Raw genomic sequence first — 21,073 nt, forward strand, 5'->3', positions numbered from 1 at the left:
TTCAACTGTTAAGTGGGAATAATACCACCACTTGCCTTCCAGCATTGTTTCAAAGTTCAAATCTGACAATAATTGTAAAGTACTTTTCACAGGGCCTAGCATAGATTAGACACTATATAAATGCTATTATTATTATTATTATAGTAATTCTCACTTTATTGAAGAAGAATTGGGGATTACCTAACCAGTGATGCTCTGAGCTATCATTTGAACTGAGGTCTTCCTAACTCTGAGTCTTCCTCAATGGAAACCTTCACACCAGGCTACATGAACACTTGTTGGGTATGACATAGAAGGTATTACTTGGGGAGTATGAGATGGGCTCACTGGGTCCCTTTGATTTACGATCTGATCTCTCTGTTTCTGGGCCAATTTTATCATTTGGAAAGAGAAAGAGGTGAACTGTGGGACCTCTATCATTCCTTTCTGCTCTAAAATAGTGTCAACCTATTGTTTAAATAGAATTTTGTACCCTTGGACTTCATTTTCCAGCATCCCCTTCCTCCTTTCATCCCCACATTACATCCTTACATTTGTATAGATAAAAGATTCTGTAACCCCATGCTCTCTCTCTCTCCTCCCATTTTTCGCGGTCCAGACAGCTCCTTTTGCTCAGGTTATCACTTTCCTTTACTTCAAGTTATTATTAATAAATCTTTTTAAAATATAATATTTGGAGTAATGGATATTAATTTTTAATCTTACACTATGGACCTATAAAAATCACAATACCTACCTAACAGGATCATTGTGAAAATGAAATGAGTTAAATTATTTAAAGCACTACAAAAGTGTGAGCTATCACCATTATGCCACATAATAATGAGTGCTTCCTGGACATCTCCAAAAATGTGTCCATGGTAGTGATCACATCATTCCTTCCCCAACAGGAAATGGAGACTTTTCTTTGAGATCCACTGTGAAGTTTTACAGGGCAGCTTTAGCTTTATTTTGCTTGGTTTCAAGCCATAACAGCACTTATTGAACATCTCAGGCCCTTGTAATAACCAAATTCTCCTCCACCACTTTCCAGCTCTTATTTATGTCTCATCTTCTTCCTCTCTTAGGATGAACGTATGCTGCATGTAACATCAAGGATTGTTTTCTTTTCTTTGTGTCTTTAGCACTCTGATTACATACTAAGCCCAAACTGCTTTACCTACTTTTCATTGGAAAGTTCTAAATGTATATAGCAATCACAACGTCTTTTGTGGAATTTCACTATTAAACTTTAAAAAAATTCATAGAACATTGTAGACAAAATTTTGTTCCTCCATCTTATCACTGCCTACCTAAACTGTCCTTCCCTACTTATTTTCTTTTTAAATCCTTCATTGTCCTGACATCAAAAGACTGACATTCCTCTTTGGCATCCTGGGATCTAAAAGGACAAATACTGACTCTGTCCATCTTTGATTATGACTGAGAAAAGCAAAATATAATTCAGATATCTGCCTTATAGAATATATGAAAGTCTGCAATTCAGTTCTCTCGTTCATTTAAACTCAGCTATGTGGAGTATGATTTACACAGATTTCAGAAGAGTAAAACACTTGCCATCCCAAAACAAGAGTGCATATATTAATTTATATGTAGACATTCAGCAATCACTGCTATAAAAATGTAAACCAAGAAGTTATACAAGTATTGCAAAGACTTGAGGAATCAAGGGATTTCAATATTTTTTTCAAATTTCAAAAAAGGTTAATTTAGTAAAGAATATTCAGATATTGGGCCATTTAGGGAGCACAGTGAATGAAGATTCATCTTCCTGAGTTCAAATCCATTCTCAGATACTTACTTGCTGTATTACCCTGAGCAAATCACTTCACCATGTTTGCCTCAGTTTCCTCATCTATAAAATGAACTAAAGAAGGAAATGGGAAACCCCTTTTTGTGACCCCAAATAGAGTTGCAAAGAGTTGGATAGGGCTGAAAAAAACTAAACAAGAAATTCAGATTTACATGGGAAGAATAAAGCATATATACTGAGAATGATTGTTTTAAATGACTTTCACCTGGTCTTAATTAAATATCTCATTGCCACATATTTTCATTTCCAGAAATGAGGATCTCAGTAAAATAAGCAGTTCCTGCTTCCTCCAGGTTATTAATTTTATGTGGTTAGAGGTTTCCCATTACCTAGACCAGCAATCTTATATTTAGTCAGCCAGTGATATCTAGGCATCCCTTTTCAGAAAGTAGTTTTATTAAGGTAATAGCTAGATAATTAGATGGGATATTTCTAAAGTTTAATGTAAAGAGTCTCACATATTAAATCCCAGTCAGCTAATTAGATTTAGTCTCTTTACTGGTAATAGTTCAAATCAGAACTTAAAAATCGTTTAAAACTATTTCCCACTCAAACATGAATGACTGGGTTAAGTATTCCATAAAGTACTTAACCCAGTTTGTAAACTGAATGCTGACGATAAGGGATTTTGATTAGGAGATTATTTTTAAATAAATTTAGTTATGGAATGCAGACAAGTTCTATAATCACACAGAACCACTTATTCCATAAAAGGGAAAAGGAATCATGGGGGAAATTTGCTATGATATGAAAAGATATGTATTTCAACATGGATGTGAAAACATATCCAGTATGTGATAGTATATAATTTTTGTAGAACTTCAATGGTCAGTTAAAATGAGTAATTATAATACTGTACTCTATATGCTACTAATTAAGAATGGGAGATAAAAGATGAGCTTAATAACAGTCATTTGAATGTTCTGGCTTTTCTTTGGATTGTATATTCACCTGCTGAATGGCCACTGTGTACATTGAACAGAGAGTTGACCAAAATCCTTTGTAATGTTTTCAGTCTATCTCCATCTCCATTCCCCAGGCTTACGTTGGCCGTCAAGGTACTATTTGCCCCCAAAACCCCTCATATATTATATAGAAATAATAATAACATTCATAATATCCATGGGTATTTTTAAACCACCTTGTAATCAAATACTGTATATTGGTTCCAAGGCAGAAGAGCAGTAAGGGCTAGGCAATCAGGGGTTAAATCACTTGCCCAGGGTCACCAGCTAGGACATGTCTGAAGAAAGATTTGAACCCAGGACCTCACTTGTCCAGGCCTGGCTTTCCTTCCATTTGTGAGTACCATAGGTAATAACACACATGAATATTGTTTTAAGACATGTTTTGAGGAGCCTGGATCTGTGGTTTCATTGGTATTGGTGAGACTGCAGAAACACCATGCACCAATGTAGACAGATACCTGCTCTGCAAGTTTCAGGGACTTCCCTCAAGTCACAGAGATTACACATATCTGAGATGGGTATTAAATGTAGATTTTCCTGAATGCCTGGCCAGCCAGCTCACTCTTCACTATAGCAGGCTGCCTCTCTCTACTTAAAAGGAATAAAATACTAGAAAGTTATCATTATTCTATATTATTATTCTATTATTAGAGATCATCATTCAGTGTTTAAAGGCAGCTCACACCCCATGCAAACAGAGGAGAGCAGGGTTTAGTGTGGCTGAAACATGGCATAGTCTGAGAAAAAGTAAGAAGCTTAGAATAACAAGCCCTGCCCTGGGAGCCTGCCCACTACTCCCTTTCAGTTTACTTGTCTGTATCTGGCTGGAGGAAAGGAAGACTCATTATTCTATTGGTACCTTCCTGTTCCAACATTCAAAGACTGCAGAGTAATTCATTGGCCCCAGAGAACCCTCTTTCACAGGCAGTGTTGACCCCAGATAGCCAGCCCACTATGAACAATTCGCTTTGACTTTTTTTTTTTAAATCTACACTTACTGCCAATCATTCCTATGGCCTAGAAAATGTCTGTCTTTTTTCTGTTGTTGTTGTTCTTTGTTCTAAAATTTGCTGCATTAACAGGGGAGGAAAAAAAAGAGAGACACAAATCCAGGGCAGAAAGCAAAGAGGGGCTGGAACAAATGTCCATTAACCGCAGCTCTCTGTAATTGTAACTTGTTACTGTAATGGAACTGAAACCAAAATGATACCTCTTTATACCTTGTTATAAAAAAGATGTTCAGGAAATGGAAAAATTGGGAGTGTGGCTTAGTGCTATATTTAGTCAGCTCTGTAATGGTATCCACCAAAAAGAACAGTAAAGCCAATTCCTACTCCTCTAAAAGGAAGGAGGAAACTGGATTAAATTGGAAGATATACCCTCCTGGAGTTGGCATGGTGCAGACAAGAGGGGCAAAGGATATCACCAGGTGGCACCATAGCTCTGAGTGAGTCTCCCCAATACCTGTGCTCACATTCTGCCATGGAGCTCCCAAAAGAAGTTGTGGCCAATGATGTGTGCAGAATAGCTCTCAGTGTGTTCTGGGGAATAAGAGCGAGAAAGTGATTTTGCCAGAAACAACAGAGGGCACAAGTTCCAGAGAAGTGATTCTTTCCTAAGGAATAATCATTCTCCAGGTGGGACAGAAGAGGATTTCCCCTTGCTTTATTTTTAAAAAGGCTTAATCATTCCGGGGGGGTTGGGGGGTGGGGGTGGGCTCTAACTCAGAGGCATTTTTTAAAAGTCTGCCTTCTATTGGTTATAAGGCAGAAGAGCAGTAAAGGCTAGATGGCTGGAATGAAATGACTTGCCCAGAGTCACACAACTAGGAAGTGTGTAAGGTCACATTTGAACACAAGCCCTTCCAATTTCCTACCTGGCTCTCCATCCACTGTGTTATTTAGCTGCCCCTACTCAGAGGCATTTCAATGCAAGAGAAACAGAGAGAGAGAAAGAAGCCTTTTGCCTGTCTTATGAAATCTATGAACCGTGTTTTCAAATACCTAAAATAAAAGACATTAGGTTTTCAAAGGAAACAGAAGGATCATGAAAAAAGTCCTATTTTCCCCCATCCAAATTCACAAATCCCTTTGAAGTCTAGACCTCCTCCTGTAAGGTAATTTTGGTGGGCAATTAGCCTATTTTCAGCTGTCTTTGGAGATGGCTTGACTTAAATTCAGCTAGCATTTATTATTAAGCACTTGCTATGTGCTAAGACAATTACAACTTTTTTAATGTGTTGACTATCAATCATACCTAGATATAGTACAGAAAATAAAAGATAAACCAAAGTCATTATTGTGGCAAAGAATTTAATTGGTACAAATATGGATTATTATACCATGCAACATTATTATTAGTTCTAAAGTGATCATCTACATATTCTCTATTGCTTCTACCTCAACTATTAATATAATATGGCATCAAGCCCAGTGACTGCTAATCCTTCCTTACTGAAATCAATGATGGCGAACCTTTTAGAGACCTCATGCCCAAACTGCAATCATCACAACACATGTGAGTCGCCATCTTACCCCAGACAGGGGAGGGAGGAAGCACTCCCACTCGGCTGCTGGGCAGAGGGGTGGTGATATGAAAAACGTACTTGGGAATGGTGGAGAGGGTGACAGGAATAGCCCCTCTGTCATGTGTGTTATAGGTTCACCAATATAGACATAAATCATCCAGTGTGTCTTAAGTCTTGATTTAAACTCTACTCACACATTCACCTGATTCCCCTCAACCCATTCCCATGCTTACTTGGGGAGGGAGAATAAGAGGGAAAGGTCTAGAATAAGTCAGGTTGTAGGCATACCTCTTCTTTTTAACACCACTACAAAAATCTATGAACTATATACAAGTTTGATGAAATTATGAAGATAAGATGACTGCTAATGAAAAACCAGAGTGCATTATTCCAAGTAGAATTTCACATCACAGCATAATTTCAAGGGGAGTAAATTGCATTCATTAACCACTAAGGAAGATGACGAGTCAAGTATAATTTTGATTTGACATCTTAACATGTAATTCTTTTTATTTTCCAAAATGTCTCAAGTAGGAAAAAAAAATTCAAATCCCCACTCTCATTTCTAAAGTCAATAATTCTTTTGGTAAGAAAGCTCTTTCTCATAGCTGGCATAAAACTGATCTATTAAGATGCACATCCATGAAACCACAGCTTTTACTCAGCATACCACAGGAAGACATATCAATATATAGAAAAGGACAGGATACTTTATTTCTTGGAAATTTTCTCATTAAATAGATTAATATAAGCAAAGTACTTTACCAACCTTAAAGCACTATACAAATATCATCTTTTATGCCAAATGCATTTCATAATGCCATGTTGCATTCAATTAACATCCATGTATGTCATTAGCTTAATACTACTTACGCATCTTTAGTCTCTACTTTGAAGAATCCCAATTCCTACCTGCCATTATAATAAATCATCATTTCATTTCAATAAGAAATGTTCAGGCAGACATTTCCAGAAGCTTCTTGAAACTTATTTCCCTGGCCACCTTTACAGAGTTTGTTAGCTTTGCACACAACAACCTTACATGTACATTTGCTTTATCCATTAGGAGCCATCAAGAGAAACATAAAAAGTCAGTGGATCAACACAAGTTTTCCTGAGAGTAAAATATTTCAGTGGATTCAATACAACCACAGTGGGTCTTCTTGAAGATAAATGAAGAAATAAAGAACAATTGCCTTTTATTTCTGAGATAATGACAAGACAAACAGTATTCACCAAGCATGCCTTGTAATGTTAATGTGACCAAAGTTAATAAAAAGGTAATTTATTATTTTGAGTTTATTGTTCCAGTGACAATTCATCAGTTTTTTTTTTTTTGCATTTTTTTTTGGTATGTTTGTGTGGGGAGTTGGGCTCACTTAGCAACTAGAGTCTTTTGTTTAATTAAAGTAAGCAAAGTTCTTGCCTAATGAAGCAAATAGTGACAGACAATTTTCTAAAATTCTATTCATGTTTCAATTGACATGGCACCTATGACCTCTGAGATGGTAGCCAACTTATTTACTTATGAAAGAATGACAGATGATGAATGAAGAAGGCAGCATTAGAAAAAAAATTACAAGATAAAGGAGGAAATGACTTTTTAGTACTCAAAAGAGGCATTCTGGAGCCATCTTCCCCAAATTCTCCAATTTCCTAACTTTAAAAACAACTATAATTTATTCTTGCTTTCAGAATAGAGCTATGAAGAGAGAATCATAAAATTCAACATGGGTTGATTGTCCAAACACAATTTTCTCTAAGAAGAAAAAAAGCTCTCCAATACTTTAGAATTCTTTATTCTTGATGTAGATTTTCCATGGATACTTTGATGGGTTTTCAGCAACCCACTCACCACTTAAGGTTTTCTTTTTCAGTTTTGCTTAGGAGAAAGGTTGCCAAAGTATCCATTAGTATTCCAGTGAACATCAGGCAACACCTATACATGATCGACCCACACATAGAGAGGTGGAACAATCATTTAAGAATATTTTAAAAGCCAAGTAAGTTTTGTGGGACATACTTCTTAAAGAAAAACAAGAGCACACAGTTGGTCCCTCTTAGGTTGAAAGATAAGTTCTTTAGATCCTTCTTTAAGACACACTGATATTTCAAAGGCATTTTTGACCAACAAAAACTTGAAATAAAGCCATGGATGGCAACCAGCCAATGATAGCAATAATTAAAGTGAAGATATATGTCTGAAAAAATCTGCCACAAAAATAAGCACTCATTAATTGAGGCCTCATTTGGGTTATATTAAATAAATCTATTTTGGCATTTTTGTGAGGTTTATGGCCAAAATATGATTTTTGTCAAAGAAGAAGTTATTTAAATATCATAGTAACAAAAGTTTTCATACTTTTTGAGGTCTACTGGATGTATGACATGTTCCTTGTTTCTTAATTCTAGTTCTGATATTTACTATACTATTTTGTTTACACAATGTCAAAATGTACACATGGAAAGGGAAGATTATTCATCTCCTAACTAGGTTACTCATGACTCTGGTTTCTACTAAAATACTTTGGAAGAGGAATACATTAAAAAGTTCCCACTTAATTAAACATATTAAACAAAATATTTCATTCTAGAGAGAAACAGAAATATTATGAATTTGAACAAAATTGGCTATATTTCATTATAAAACACATCTGGTTTTCTTGCTTTCTAATATCCTGACATTCAACAATGTATAGAGAAACCAACCAAATGATTACCTGAAATTCACCCTATTTTTGTTGTGCTTTTGAGAAATATGTACTTAAATATGCAAGAAAAATAATTTGACTGATTCAATTTATCTACAAGTGTGAAAATGATCTTTATATCTCAAAGGTAAACCACTTTACAACAGTAAGATAGGATCATCATCCCAGTGGCTCTATAAATCATGTTTTAGTCACAAAGAGACGATCTTTGCCACAGCACAAACAGAAGTAATATTAAAGGACTGACAAGAAGTAGTAGATTTCTTAAATTTTAAGTATATAGACATATATCTTTTAAATATAGTATGTGTATATACATATAATAGATATGATTAGAAAAGTGGTTGAAAATTATGTATGTGAATATATTTAAAACACAGGACTTAGAGCAATACTAAACAAATGCTCACTAATATCTTTCCACTAATTGATAACACAGTCACATGAAAAATTAATACATATAAACAGATCTTAATAGTTATTCATTTTTACCTTCTTCAAGAATCAATTTCTAGTCCCTTCAAGAAATCATTGTAAGTCACCTGGCCAGAAAGATCCACTTGTAATAGGTGGGATTAATGTCAGAGCGTGGATAAGTTATAAGGTGTAGAGGATGCTGGAAGGCACCTTAGAACAAAAATTAAAATACTTAATTATATCCCAGTTAGGGCTCCTAGTGGAATCATGGATAGAGTACTGGACCACGATCAGGAAGAAGACTCTTCCTGAGTTCAAATCTGGTCTCAGACACTTACTAGCTATGTGATCCTGGGCAAGTCACCTGACACTGTTTGCCTCATCTCCTCGAGTGTATTAATGAGCTACAGAAATTGCAAACCACTGCAGCATACTGCCTAGAAAACTCCATATGGGGTCACTACAAGTCAAACATGACTAAAAAACAACAAAATAATTATATCCTTGACTTTGTCACTAACTACTGTAGATATGTCACTTTGGGTAAGTCATGTATCCTCTCTGTTATTTCATATTTAAAATGAGTGGAATGGCATAGATGAATTCTCCAGCTCTAAAATCCTATGATTCTTTTGATCTTATCCAATAGCAGACAAGAATGAACTCCAAATTTCCTCAGAATCCACACTATTATTTGAACAAGTATTTCTGATTTTTTAATGTTAATGTCAGTTGTTGAAAGACACTAAATAATTACTAATAACTATGATAATTAAAATTATGAGGCTGATGATAGCTTAATAATTTTATTAAGTCAAAGTAGTAGTTGTAGTAGTAAAAAGAGGGAAAGATAGGAGAGAGGTAGAGAGAGATACTTAGCTTTCTAATCTATTGGCCTCCATGATGGACCTGTGGCTAAACTCCAACAAGAATTCCTTCAACTCTCCATTCTCCAGCCTGAAGACTCAGATAGGCTCCTGGTCTGACCTCATAAGCTCTTTTCTGCACCCACTAACTCTCACATGTTTCATCTCAGGAACCAATCATAGTTTCTTAACTTGCCTGGCAAATTAATTAAAATTAAAATGACTAAACTGTCATTATGTTCTAATGAGAGACAATGCAATGAGCAAGCTTAATCTTTTAAGAAATTTTATTTCATTAATAGTCCATATGTTTAATTTCTCTTTGTTAATTTGGAACCCCAACCTTTTTTCAGATGAAAATTCCTAATTAATATTAAAATAAAAGGAATACAGTTATAAGTAAAAGGGGCCCTCAGATGTCATATGAACATCTAATTTTATAAAGCTGGATTCTGATGCCCAATTGTGGACAGAAGGGATCTTTTGTTCTCAAAGAAAATGCCCTCAAAACACAACCTCTGGTAGGTTCTATTCAAATTGGAATAACTTTGAGTCTGAGTACAGGGGTAGATGGTATGTGATGAGGACCCTAAGTTTATAAAGAGATCATCATTAATTTGGCCACATAGTCTTGCCTTTTTTGGTCATAGCAATGGTGTCCCAAGCTTTCTATCTCTTTATTTCCTATGTATTGGTGATCTCATCCACTCACAGGGTTTCAAGACTCATTTCTATGACTCTAAGACTTACATATTTAGTTGTCCTTTTTCTTCTGAGCTCTGGTCCCATGTCTTCATCTCTACTGAAGTGGATTAGGCACATCTCTACCCAGATAGCCATGAGGCTATCAAGTTCTCTCAAAAATACTCAAAACTAAAACTCAAAGTTTTTGTTAACAATAATTGTCATCTTTCCTTCTGCATTCATCCTTCCTCCTAACTTCTCTATTTCTAACAAGGGCACCATTATGTTTTCAGTCACCGAGGATGGCACACTTGGATTCACTCTTGACTTTTCATGTTCTGTCACTTCATATCTAATGAATTGTCCAATCTTGTTTACTATGATATCCACAACACATCTCACATTTCTCTCTCTTTTTTTTTAACACTCAAAACCCATTTCCTCAAATTCTGACCTTTATCTCTCCTGTAAACCGTCACCAAACTAGTCTGTTACTGTTTTCCTAACTCAATGCCTTTAGGCTGTGTCTCCTACATTCTACATACTCCCTTGGAAACTTCATCTCCATTCAATATTCGGATTAGGTGTCCTCTCTTAAAAGACATTTTAACTAATTCTCCCAGTTGTCCCGGTAGGAAACTTTTACTCTACCACACACTAGGAGCACACAAATATTTCCTTTGTTTATAGTTCGAATTCAATTATCTCTGAACATGTTCCTTACCTCAGTAAAAATTATTTTATTGACAGAAAATGTTTCACTTTTGTATTTGCATCCTCAGGAACCTAGCAGTGCTTGCTATATAATAATCAATTAATGACTGTTTATTTAAATTGATCACCATCTACTAAATAATAGACCAGAAGGAATCTGGATCCTTGGAGAAGGCCATTCAGACCAACAAAATGAAGAATACTAGAGTATTTTAAAAAATTAGGAGAGTAAGGCCTATTGGAACTTAAGTGCTCAAAAAGTCACAATATTAGAGGCCATTGCAAATACATTTATGATTGAGTCATTTGTCTTACAACTGCATTACTATGGCTCCTTATAGTAAATGCTCAAAGGACACCAAAATACATTTTAAAAACCTCCTTAAAGAACCTCAATGACTTTATACACAAAATATAAAGGGAATCCCAAGATACATGATAAACAAAGCATCTCAAATAAATTATGATTTGACTCCCTAAGATTTGTTTAGAACAAGATTAAAGGGACTCCCTTTGACTTTCAAAATAAATTTTTCAGGGAATGATAGGCATCAAGAATTTATTGGATTATAGATCTCATAAAGTTGGAGACATGTAGAGGATGGCTACCCTACATACCTTTTCAATAAAAAATACATTGTGAACAAATTGGCAGAGTCAATTTTGCATTTCTAATTAAATTAGAAGTGACTAACAAAAAATTTTCAAGAAGAGAAGTTGGATCAGAATAATATAAATCTCTTTCAGCTTTTTTTTTTAAACCCTTGTACTTCGGTGTATTGTCTCATAGGTGGAAGAGTGGTAAGGGTGGGCAATGAGGGTCAAGTGACCTGCCCAGGGTCACACAGCTGGGAAGTGGCTGAGGCCGGGTTTGAACCTAGGACCTCCTGTCTCTAGGCCTGACTCTCACTCCACTGAGCTACCCAGCTGCCCCTCTCTTTCAGCTTTTAAATTTTATTTCATTTCTTAATGCTAGGTAGTATTGGGAATAAAACATCTGTTATTATAACTTGGTCACCTAATCATTCTTGAGTAAAACTAAAAAGGAATGAGTCAAAAGAATTTCTATTTATCTCCAGTTTCAAGAGATGGGGGGACAAATACTGTCACTTTATTGTACAGGGTAAAATCAATTTCAATCTTTTTTTATTATTAGTTTACTCTAGGTCATATTCATACTCTAAAGCTCATTCATTTATATTCCTCTTGCCTTCTTTCATAGTTAAATTTTAATCTTCTATGAGTTTAATATTCAACAGATTCAACATAAAGCTAAGTACAGCATCTCTATAATTTTTATGCAAAATATGCAGTAGTAGAGAGTGAACATATAAAAAGAAAAGTATAATCTTGTGCCAACTATATTTTTTTAGGATCCATCCAAGAACATTTCACCAAAAATGCATAACTTTTTTTTTCAAGAAATTTGGAGAGGTTTTCTTTGAATTAAATTTGAACTGTAAATGGAAGAATTACTCGTACCACTATACAAAGTAATCCTGAAATTCTCCCTAGTTATAAATTCTATACATGGTAGAAAAATAAGTTGGATTTTTTCTTTTTTAATTCCAGAAAGCAGTGACCACATTTTAGAACAGAAATGTGATCTAAATACTGTAGCTCAAAAATCATCCACAGAATGGTGGATAATTCTGGTAAATGTAACACAAATAGAATGGAGCTTTTAAAATACTTGGCCTTCTTTGTAAATACACATATATGTCAAACTGGACAGAGATGACTGGCTCTAGAGTTAAAGAATTTGGCTTGAAATACAATCACTGGTATTTGCTCTCTATGTGGTCTGGGGCAAGTCACTTGATGCTCCTGTATCTCCATTTCTTCATCTATAAAACTAAAAGGATGAATTAAATGGACTATAAGATCCATTTCTCTTTTGAAGAATGGTCTTATCATCCTGTTATTTCAAGGGAAATATTCCTAGATGTTCTGCCAATAATTTACCTAACCTAATACTTTACTTAAAAATAAAAGCAACACACATACACAATACACACATATATCCTCCTCTTTACATACATATTTCCCAGGAAACAGAGGTAGAGAATGGGAAAAGATTAGGAATTTGTCTCCCAGGGAAATTCCCTACTGAGGGAGAAGAAACTGACTATTCAAATGAGAGAGAAAGTGGCCAGGATGACATTTACCCTCAAGACTTGTTCCAATGGTCAGGAAGCTGGAAAAGGAAGAGAAAAGCCAATAATAGCAAGGTGGCACATATAAGCACAAACTGGAAAACACAGTCACAGAGCAATAGAGTTGAATGGCCAGATAGGAATTTCTAGCAAGCAGTTAGATGACAGCAGCTACCCAGCCATCCCACAGCCCTCTCTAGTAAAATGTCTGCCTACTCACCATTCACAAGTCCTAATTAAAATACTCTCAAACATTCCCTGTTTTAATATCCCCCTCTCTCTTTTTGCCCAGTGAAGGTTCCCTCCTGTAAATTCCCTCAATACTTTTGTACCTTTCTTATTCCTGTCACTAAAATATAAAAAATGGGTGGATCTTCAGATACATTATTTCATATACAAATACTGGAATGTCAGCACTTTGATGAAATTGACATACTTTTGCTTTTTAGCATATAAGTAAAGGATCTTGCTATGTACACAGTAAGGACTTAAGTGATATTAGTTTAATATTATACTTAGTCAGGATCAGAGTATTGCAAGCCTTTCACCTGTATAGAAATCACACCTGTGGAAGTTATGCTTACTAGAGGACATTTATTCATCCTTTTCAGAGCATTTGAGAAAAATAAACAAAAAAGTAGGCAATAGGCTTTATTTTTCTGTCTTTTGGTGCTTTACTATGTGACTAAGAGTTTAAAGAAATGTGTAGAATTCAGCCAAAAATGGCCTCCCTGTCCTCTATATACAAATGCCAAATAACCAATATGATTGATTCATATTGATCAAATAAATTATTAGTACCACATAGATACAGCCATGTAATATGTAAAGGGAATGCTATATTTGGATCAGAGGAATAAGAGTCAAAATACTGGCTCTTTTGCTTACTATGTGACATAAGATTTACAAATTATTTCATTTCTCTGTTCCACATTTTCCTCATTTATAAAATAAAGGGGGCAGATTAGGTGATCATCAAGGATTACCTTCAGGTTCTGGGATAATATAATGAATTTGATATGGTTTGTTCTGATAAGATATTGCTTAACAGAAATGATTTAGTTAGTATAAATGTAAACTTTGCAGGTTAGGAATTCTTAATCTTCCATCCACAGACATGGATTAATTGCAGGGAAATCCTTGAACTTGAATGGGAAGAGAAATTAAAGTTTGATTTCCCCAAGCATCACTTCCAATTATGAAGTTTTTTTAAAAAATATAATTCTGAGAAGGGTCCATTGGCTTTACCAGATTAACAAAAAGTGTCCATGACTCTCACACTCATACATACACACATGCACACACACACATTGAGAATGTCTGACCTTGAGAAAAGTAATCTTCATTGAAGATTCTCCCATAGTAAAGTTTAATCATCAGAAGCTTTGGCTAGCATCGTAAATAGAAATGTCCATAAGAAGACAAATAAAAATGTCAGACACCAAGTAAAACATGCCATATCAACTTATTTTTAATCAATCTTGCACCACTCAATTCCCCAAAAAGATTTGCAAGTCTATGGGATAGCAACAATTCTTTTTTGTTTCATTCATTGTAGAAACAGTTAAGGTTTCACACTGATCAATGGTTTTTCTAGGATTTGGCTATAGTTGAGGGGAGACGGGAGGGGGGGGGGAGTTTTACAAAGTGTCAGCATGTAGAAATAGTCAAGAGACAAGATGATAAAAAGGAAGCTAAGAACAGAACAGACAGAAACCAAAGAAATCATGGCATGGAGATAAATGGGGAGGGGGGATGGAAGTGATGATTCCCTTCTCAATTTGATTCCTTCATCATGACTCTCTCCTCAAAGAGTAACTCAGCTATCAAATTGCAGTAGGGTAGGGCAGAAATTGTTAGAACCAGAAGATTTAGGTTCAAATCTCTACTCAAACATTGACAAGATGTATTGCTTAAGTGGGAGGAGAAACCATGCTCGCACTATACAGTTACAGTACCATTGTTGGCAAATCAATTCGTAAATGTTAAAATAATGTACAATTTGAGTATATATACATATGCAGACAAACACACACACATATATAGAGAGAGAGATCTTCATTTGATGTCTTGAATTCCCAAAAGTTACAGGAATTTGTATATTTATGCAACACATAGAGTAAACAGTAAATGCAAAATTGAAATAAGACATTAATATGAAAATTATTATTTAGAGCAAGTATTTGACCACTTTATGAGGAATTTTGAGACTGTTCCTGGGAAAGATAATAAATTTATATAAGGTAAAGTAGAGCTTGTTTTGGGAGTGGTAGAGTAATAAATGTACAGAAGGAAATAGTAATATAGAAGTTATAAATCTCTTTAGATAGTGCCATTGTAGTAAAGAGAGAAATGAGTCACTTGATGTACTCTCTTCTTTCTTGTACATTTGCCAAATATTGAATTCACTTTATTGAGTTATTTATTTTAGTGTAGTGATGAATTTTTCTCCACTGGAGAATTCCTCTGAAATCTTCTTTTGGGAGATTAACAAGATATTCTCTCGCATGGCAAAACTTAGGAGTGCACAGTCCTAGGACTCCTTTTGGTCCATGAGATAAGTAATTTATCCTATTATTCCTATATTCTGCTACTATGCATATTAGAGCAAACTTTTTGTTAAGATTCTTCATACTATTTAGAATTCAAACTGGCTGCAAAGAATTCTATCACTTACCTTGCCCAGTGTTGCAAGTGCAGTGTATTAATGAATAATGTCAAGATAAAATCAAGCCAATTCAATTGTTCTTAATACTTAAATCACAAGTCTTCTATAGCATAAATTAAAACACCTTTATTCTATAATGCTTTGAAAGTATTACACAGATTAAATAAGAGAAATTAATACCAAGACAATACTTGTTTAGCCTCTTGGCTTCATTAGGCTCTATGTCTTTTCCTCCAACATTTGGGGTATTTGAAAAGTGAGAATAATAGGAAATTTCCAAGAAATATTTTTTCTCCTTTTATTGACTGATTTTGGACTTGATCTATGATTTCACTAGGGTCTGGATTCTTAACAGTATATATAGTTCTTTAAGCACTCTGCAAGCTTCATAGAGGTTGTGACTTTCTCAAGGTTACTTAGAATGCATATATATATATATATATATATATATATATATATATCAGAAGCAGAACCTGAATCCTGGTATTCCTAACTCTAGTGAGAGCTCTGTGAACATTACTCCAGTTCTCACTCTCCTAATCTTGAAAAAAAAAAGCCATGAGTTTTAAGAAGGCCAGTATCTGAAGGTTAAGGCTGCAGAATAGGCATTCATGTTTAAATAGGCTTCTTATAGTGACTTAATATGACCTTATGTAAATCATTTGGCAACTACAAATATTGAAGGAAAAAAGAATAAGAAAAATTCAGAGAAAGTAAACATTAAATGCCAGTCAATCTGCTGTTTGAAATTCAGGATGGCTAACCATGCCAGAAGATACACATATACCACAGGGAGGAAGGAGAGTACATTCTGAGTCAAAAGATAATATGGAGGAGGGGGGTAAATTGGTGCAGACAACATTTGGATTTAAGCAACAATGAGATGGAGTGGAGAGAAGTAATAAAAATACAAATGAAACTGACTGGCTGAATGGCCTCTCTCATCCATCTCTTATTCTATCCATTTATTTTCGGTTAGATGACTCACCAAAATCACCCTTTGCAAATGGTTTGAATTGTACACAATAAGAGTTCATGCATACATTTGGCAAGCCACTTGTTCCAAGGGTACTGTCTCCTTTTAACTTGGTGAACACAAATTTCTCCCAAGCTTCTGAAAAATACATTCTCACACAATACCAGCGAAAATCATGGATCCAACTACAGTCTCAGGTCCTTTTTAATTCAATGAAGGGCTTTAAAATAACCTCAAAACAGTTTAGAGAATAAGAGCCAAAATGGAGTGAGGCCATTTTCATCAATTAAGTAGCATATTTTTATATGTACTAGTTATAGAAGATTAAAAGTCACAAGAAGCAGTTCTGCACCACATCAATTTTAAAACCAAATATTTCATAGGTTGGACATTTGTTTTCTATAGATTATCAGCTAGTATATACTGATCCTTTAAAACATTTAGATAGAAAGCTTTCTCAAATATAACTTTGCTAGAATACATGACAATTAAAATAAAAGCAATATCTAATAGTGTGTTTCCCCTTTCCCCCCATTAATTTCTTAATCATTGACTTAGGAAAAGAAGGAACAAATCCTTAAAAATAACATTTGCACAGGAATGTTTATCCTCTTTCTTACCATTGAATGTTAAATAAACTCTTGCCTGAGGCTGTGAAGATCCTTTTACACAGCCAGAATAAACAAATGCCCCAATCAACACTTGAATTGCCAGAAAAGTCATCTCTTCAAATCTGCAATTTAATATCCAAGGAAAAAAATCCTAAGAGAGAAAAAGAACAAATTCATTTTATTTTATAACCTGGCTCTGGTAAACAGAAACATCAAAATGGAAAAACTCTTTGCCCTTTACAATCAACACCAATATACTTGAACTCTAAGTAATCAAACAGTAGGAGGTGCTATTTTTTACCCATTTTTTCCCCCAAACAATTGAAGAGGTTATCTTATCTAACTCCTTCCATTCACATATCAGAAAATAGACTCTGAAAGATTCAGTGACTTCATTAAAAAAAAAAAAATCATAGACCTAGAATTGTAAAGAAGCTCCACCATTTTACAGGTGAACTAAAGCCAGGAAGATTAAGTGATCTGCTCAGAATCACACAGGTTAGTATGCATAAAAAGGTGAATTTCAAACAGATATCTTCTAACTCCAGAGGCAGTGCTTTTCACTATGACACACACAGTCTCCATGAAAATTTGGATCTGGTTAGACTAGAGCTGGAACTCATTCAGTTACAATTTCAAGACCATCAGAGGGACTACTTCAATAAAGAAAGGCTTTATCTGAGTCAAGTCAACTGCTGGAGAAATTATCATGCTATTGTTAAAGAGGAGGAAAGCAGAGAGGGCACAAGGGAAGGAAAACTTTGTTCCAGGGCCAAAAACAATCAATCCACTACATTATTCACACACCTACAAAGATACTCACACGTGTGTGCATAGCTACTTGAAAAACATTTGAGAATGGTGCCAGCAGGAGAGAAGGAATAACTGAAAACCTATTTTCATCTAAAAAAATACCAATTCAAAAATAACACATGTTCTTCTGTTGCCATCATTCATTAGAGCAGTTGTAGTTCAGTTGTACCCATGCTGCCATAATCTAGCATATAGCTTCTGTAAACTATTTAAAGGTTACCACATTTGGATTACTGTCTTGGGAAGGGGATTCCATTGTAAGCATGTGCAGTACTTAGTTTAAGCTTTACACTAACCAGTTAATGACCTTCTCCCAATCATGACTACACAGTTGTTGCAAAATGTTGATACAGCCCTAGTCTTGGGCCAGATTCAAAAGGATGACTTAGAGGTGAGTAAGTCAATGAACCAGAAAATGTGGACCACAGAGTTATGATAAATGACATAAAAAAGCAGATTGCTCAAATTCTCAAGAAAAGAAAACCAACTAAACTTGATAGTGACTTCTTTGAGTCTTGCACAAGGGCATCAACTTGTCTCTGAGCACAGGAGAACAAATGGAAGATTAGGTAATAAACAGGGCTGGTATCAAAACTGCCTAGAACACCTGTGGCTACAATTTACAAAATAAAATCTGGGTAGCAAAAGGAACCTCTTCATTTTGGGACAGCCCCCGGCGTGATTTTAGAGTTTGCTAAAGTAATACAATTAGCCAACACAGCTTGGCCAGAGATTATTTTTAAACAGGTCACCGCAATTCTGATACTTAACACCATGCTACTGCTTTAAAATCTACCACTAAGCTTTCTCGATAATCCTCTTCAAAGTAAGGAATGCTATTAAAGTCTGATAAGATCGCTCTGTCAAGCCAAAACAAAATGGGCAATCATATTTAACGTGTGATTTTTAACAGATGCTATAGAGCAGGTCTCTATAGAAGTCGTAGTACACGCAGAAAGAATTATGTGGGATGCTTTCTTTTTCTTACACATAGACTAAGAGAACTACAGAACTTGTCACTAAATCTAAATGAGAAGAAATTTCAAAAGAGAACACTTTTCTCTCCCCCGATTTTCCCCAGCCTCAGCACCCTCTTAATCCTAAATTAATTCCCAGTGAAGAAAATTGATTTTCTGGCTGAAGTTCCTTTGGCAATTGGCTCTCTGGGTTGGCAGATTTCACAGTTAAAACCAACGTAACAGGAAAAGAGAGAACAACTCAATAAGTTGCCTGGCTTCTGTCCCTGTTCAACACCAATAATAAATAGGCATGACTGCCTTAAGTCATTGACACGATCACTATCCTTTCTCTTGTGTGGCTCAAGGGACGGAAACGGGGCTACAAAACACAGGGAGTCCTCTCTCTGATCAATGGGCCACATTAAAATGAATGAGAGTGCATGGGAGCAAGATTCGGTGAGAACCCCAAACTCGATTTCTCTCCCTAGACAGTGATGAGAAGTCGGAGGCTGAAATCTAAGTGGCTTGCACAGGATCTCCACCAGCAACCAGTATCTTACAAGTGCTGCACTCCACTGGTAATAACTCATCCCAAGGGTTAGATTTGCTGCCTCTTTAGGTTTTTCACTCATCCCTATCTAATAACACGGGGGAAAGGAGGAGAATAAATGAATGGAGGAGAAAGGATCATTTTATGAGGATTCTCAGCCTTTTTCCCACTCCTTTAACTACTTAACTTTAAACTGCCCCTGCAGGCAGGTGTCATATCCCAAAGAGTCAGTCCATGCCAGACTGAAGCTAAATCCTTCCTGGTCAAACCTCAGGGACTCTTAGTTTAATGGAGCACGAGGACATGGCCTTGTGGAAAAGCAAACAAAACAAAATTAGGAAAGTGTAACTTTTTTACATTCCCAATTCTCAATACTCCAGAGGATAGGAGTCAACTTACCCAGCTTGGAAGAAATCAGTGAGCCAAAGTCATCAATGTCTCTCCGGCTTTGAGCGGTCGGTGACTTTATTCCTTCTTTCCCTTTTTAAAAAATGTTTATTATTTTTTTTTTAACCAGAAAGCCTTAATTTCCCAAGTGTGTCAGTCGCGAAATTCTTCCCTCCCGGTAGTCAGAGTTCCTTTGTAAAGCAATCCTCAGGGCTCTCTCCACTGCTGCGGCGGCACCCCGGAGTCCTCTCTATTCCTCAATTAAGCACCTAAGACTGAATGGAAAGTAGCTGAGCTATGACGGTGAAAGCCCTGGTTTCCAATTACATTTACCCCTGGAGCTGGTCCTACTTGCCTCCAGTACCACGCTGCCGCTGAGCCCTGCATACATCATTAGCTGAGCAAATAGGGGCTGCATCTCATAACTAATGTATAAGCCACACCCAGCGCTCCGGAGAGGAAGAAAGACCGTGACTGAGGGAGCCAGCCAAAGGGGGCGGGGGAAGGGGAGGAGAGCAGCATGCCCAGAGAAAGGGCTTCCGTCAAAATTCAGGAATGTGCTACACAGAATAAAGAGACCTGCTGAAAACCTCCGTTTGTTTAGCAGTCTGCAATGGAAAGAAGAAGAAGAAAGAAGAAGAAGAAAAAAAAAAAAAAAAACTTGCCGGGTGGGCTCCAGGGATTTTTTTTTTTTTTTTTTTTTTTTTTTTTTTTTTTTTTGCATCCAGGCAGAGCTTGGAAAGCATGCAGACTTCGCTTTGCCTTAGCTATATAAGTGCAGAGCAGTTTTACCGGGGAATGATCTCATCCTTTTAAGGCAAAGATGTGTTTTTCAGAAGCATAGGAACCCCCCCTTGACTTTTTTTTTTTCCTCCTGCAAACCTTCTGGACGAATGCAGGAAACCTCCACACTCTTGCCCCAGAAATCGATTCCAGTTTTTAATGGTTATTGTTTCCTATTGCTGTTTACCTCGCATCCCGGGAGTGTTCTTTCCCTTGACCCCTCCACTTTGACTCATCCCTTTACACCCTTCGTTCTTGGATACTCCCAAACCTCAAGGAGGAGAAGAAACTTATTTCGCAGTTCTACGGAAGAAGATTCTTTTTGAAGTCTGCAAACCGACATTGGTTTAGTAAGTTACAATACTCAAGATATCAGGGACTTGAGCCGGTACTACCGGGCAGGTAAAGTCACTGACCCTTAGAAAGGGCTTTGATGTTTAAATCAAAAGTGCTTCCCTCTGTGTCGAAGG

At 36.0% G+C, this 21,073-nt stretch overlaps 1 protein-coding gene across 1 annotated transcript in view; it reads right to left on the minus strand.

Annotated features, from left to right (window-relative positions):
- Nucleotides 1-20,186, minus strand: part of SEMA3C (semaphorin 3C) — a 186,775-nt gene extending 166,589 nt beyond the window's left edge. Inside the window, exons 1-2 of the mRNA XM_044677375.1 lie at nucleotides 19,833-20,186; nucleotides 17,121-17,262 (exon numbers count right to left, since the gene is read on the minus strand). Of these exons, the coding sequence (XP_044533310.1) occupies nucleotides 17,121-17,223 (103 nt within the window). The 5' untranslated portion in view covers nucleotides 17,224-17,262; nucleotides 19,833-20,186. The remainder of the gene's footprint in view (nucleotides 1-17,120; nucleotides 17,263-19,832) is intronic.
- Between the last annotated feature and the right edge of the window lie 887 nt (nucleotides 20,187-21,073).

Source organism: Gracilinanus agilis, chromosome 5 (assembly GCF_016433145.1).
Source record: "Gracilinanus agilis isolate LMUSP501 chromosome 5, AgileGrace, whole genome shotgun sequence".
In the NCBI taxonomy this organism is placed as follows: Eukaryota; Metazoa; Chordata; class Mammalia; order Didelphimorphia; family Didelphidae; genus Gracilinanus; species Gracilinanus agilis.